The sequence below is a fragment of the Orycteropus afer genome, unplaced genomic scaffold (assembly GCF_000298275.1).
Source record: "Orycteropus afer afer isolate SDZICR_OR568_19922 unplaced genomic scaffold, OryAfe1.0 scaffold00990, whole genome shotgun sequence".
Lineage (NCBI taxonomy): Eukaryota > Metazoa > Chordata > Mammalia > Tubulidentata > Orycteropodidae > Orycteropus > Orycteropus afer.
The window spans coordinates 47,952-49,753 of record NW_006922577.1 but is presented as its reverse complement, the minus strand read 5'-3'; the positions used below and the strand labels follow the sequence as shown (position 1 = coordinate 49,753).

The 1,802-nt window shown below is 40.8% G+C and overlaps 1 protein-coding gene across 1 annotated transcript in view; it reads right to left on the bottom strand.

Moving 5' to 3' along the window:
* Positions 1-618: 618 nt before the first annotated feature.
* LOC103212513 (transcription factor SPT20 homolog) overlaps positions 619-1,802 on the bottom strand; it is a 4,738-nt gene continuing 3,554 nt past the window's right edge. Inside the window, exons 2-3 of the mRNA XM_042783378.1 lie at positions 1,279-1,661; positions 619-632 (exon numbers count right to left, since the gene is read on the bottom strand). Of these exons, the coding sequence (XP_042639312.1) occupies positions 619-632; positions 1,279-1,661 (397 nt within the window). The remainder of the gene's footprint in view (positions 633-1,278; positions 1,662-1,802) is intronic.

The window sequence follows — 1,802 nt, the reverse complement described above, 5'->3', positions numbered from 1 at the left end:
GATTTAAAAATAATTTTTAAAAATCAGACTTGTAAAAATTCTATTTATTACAGTATACACAATCCTTTTATAACAACAACAACAAAAAAAGTCCAACTATATTCTTCCGAACGATAGTTCTACATTGCTTAGGTCATTTCAATATATATTATAGACAGTGAAACCATTTGCAAATTAAAACAACAATGACATCACTACACATCTAGCAGATGGGCAAAATTCCAAAACTGTAACACATCAAAATTATGTGAAGATATGGAATAACCAGAACGCTTATTCATTGCTGGTAGGAATGCAAAATGCCTCAGCCACTGTGGAAGACAGTCTGGCAGTTTCATTCAAAGCTGAACACAGGCTGACAAAACAGTCCAAAAATCACACTCCGAAGTATTCACCCAACTAAGTTGAAAACTTACATCCACACAAAAATCTGCACAAGAATGCTTATAAACCAAAAACAACCTAAACTCACTGCCATCGACTTGATTCCGACTCATAGCGACAACAAAAGGAAATGAGCTATTAAGCCTCATGGAGAAGCTTTATATTCATGTTGCTAAGCGAAAGAAGCCAGTCTGAAAAGTGTACATACTGTATGATTCCAACTGTAAGACATCCTCAGAAAGTCAAAACTACAGAGATAGTAAAAAGATTAGTGGTTGCCAGAGATTTCGGGGAGGGCCCGCTATGAGTCAGAATCAACTTGATGGCAGTGGGTTGGTTAAGGGATGAACAGACACAGCACAGGGATATTTTAGGGCAGTGAAACTATTATATATGACACTGTGATGACACTATGCATTTGTCAAAGACTATAGAACTGTAAAACACAAAGTGTGAACCCCAGTATAAACTATGAGCTTTTGTTATTAATAAGTAACACGTGTGCTAAAGGAATGGACAATGTTGTTAACTGAAACTGTGAACAGAGGAGAGAGGGTTATAGGAGAACTTTCTGTATTATGGGCTCAGTTTTCTGTAAGCCTAAAACTGCTCTGAAAATAAAGTTTATTAATATATTTAAAAAAAAAATAAAAACAATCATTTAGGCAAACCAAATACTTTACCTGTTTTCAATTTTAAAAAATTAAATGAACCATATAGTGTGAGTTGTATAAAGTTTGTACATCTAGCAACATAAAATACTAACACATTAAAAATAAAAAGTAAAAACTCAGAATCCTTTGGATCTGATGTTCTTGTGTTTTGAAACAAAAGGGAAGAAAATAACTTAAGACTCAGGATTTGGCATGGTTGCTGTACCTGTCTTCATCTTACCTGCTGACTGGCTGCCTGTACCCTGGTGACAACGGGGCTGACCTGCCTCCTTGTCTGCCTCGGTCACAAACACTGGACGCTGCAAGGTTTTCAACAGCTGTATGTGTGGCTTCTGCTGTGGGATGTCAGTGGGGATCTGGACTCTCTGCTGCGGAAGGCTTCGCTGAGGTTTCTTCTGGACAGAGGGAAGCTGAGGCAACACAACTGTCTGGGCTGGCACGACATGCTGTAACTTGGGAAGGTTATTAAGAAGAGCTTGCTCAATGGTGAAAGCCTGTGCTTGACTGGTTGAACCTTGTGCAGAGCCCTGTCCTCCCGGCTGCTGAGGATCAGCTGGCAGATGCTGAGCTGGTTGTTGGGGAGTAGACTTGGAGCGCTGCTGTAGAATGATTGAACCTGGTGCAAAGCCCTGTCCTCCTGGCTTTTGATGATGACTTGGGGGATGCTGATGTAGCTGTGCAGTAAACCGAGGGCGCCGCTGTGGCTGGGCAGTGAACCCCGGGCGCCGCTGTGGCTGGGCAGTG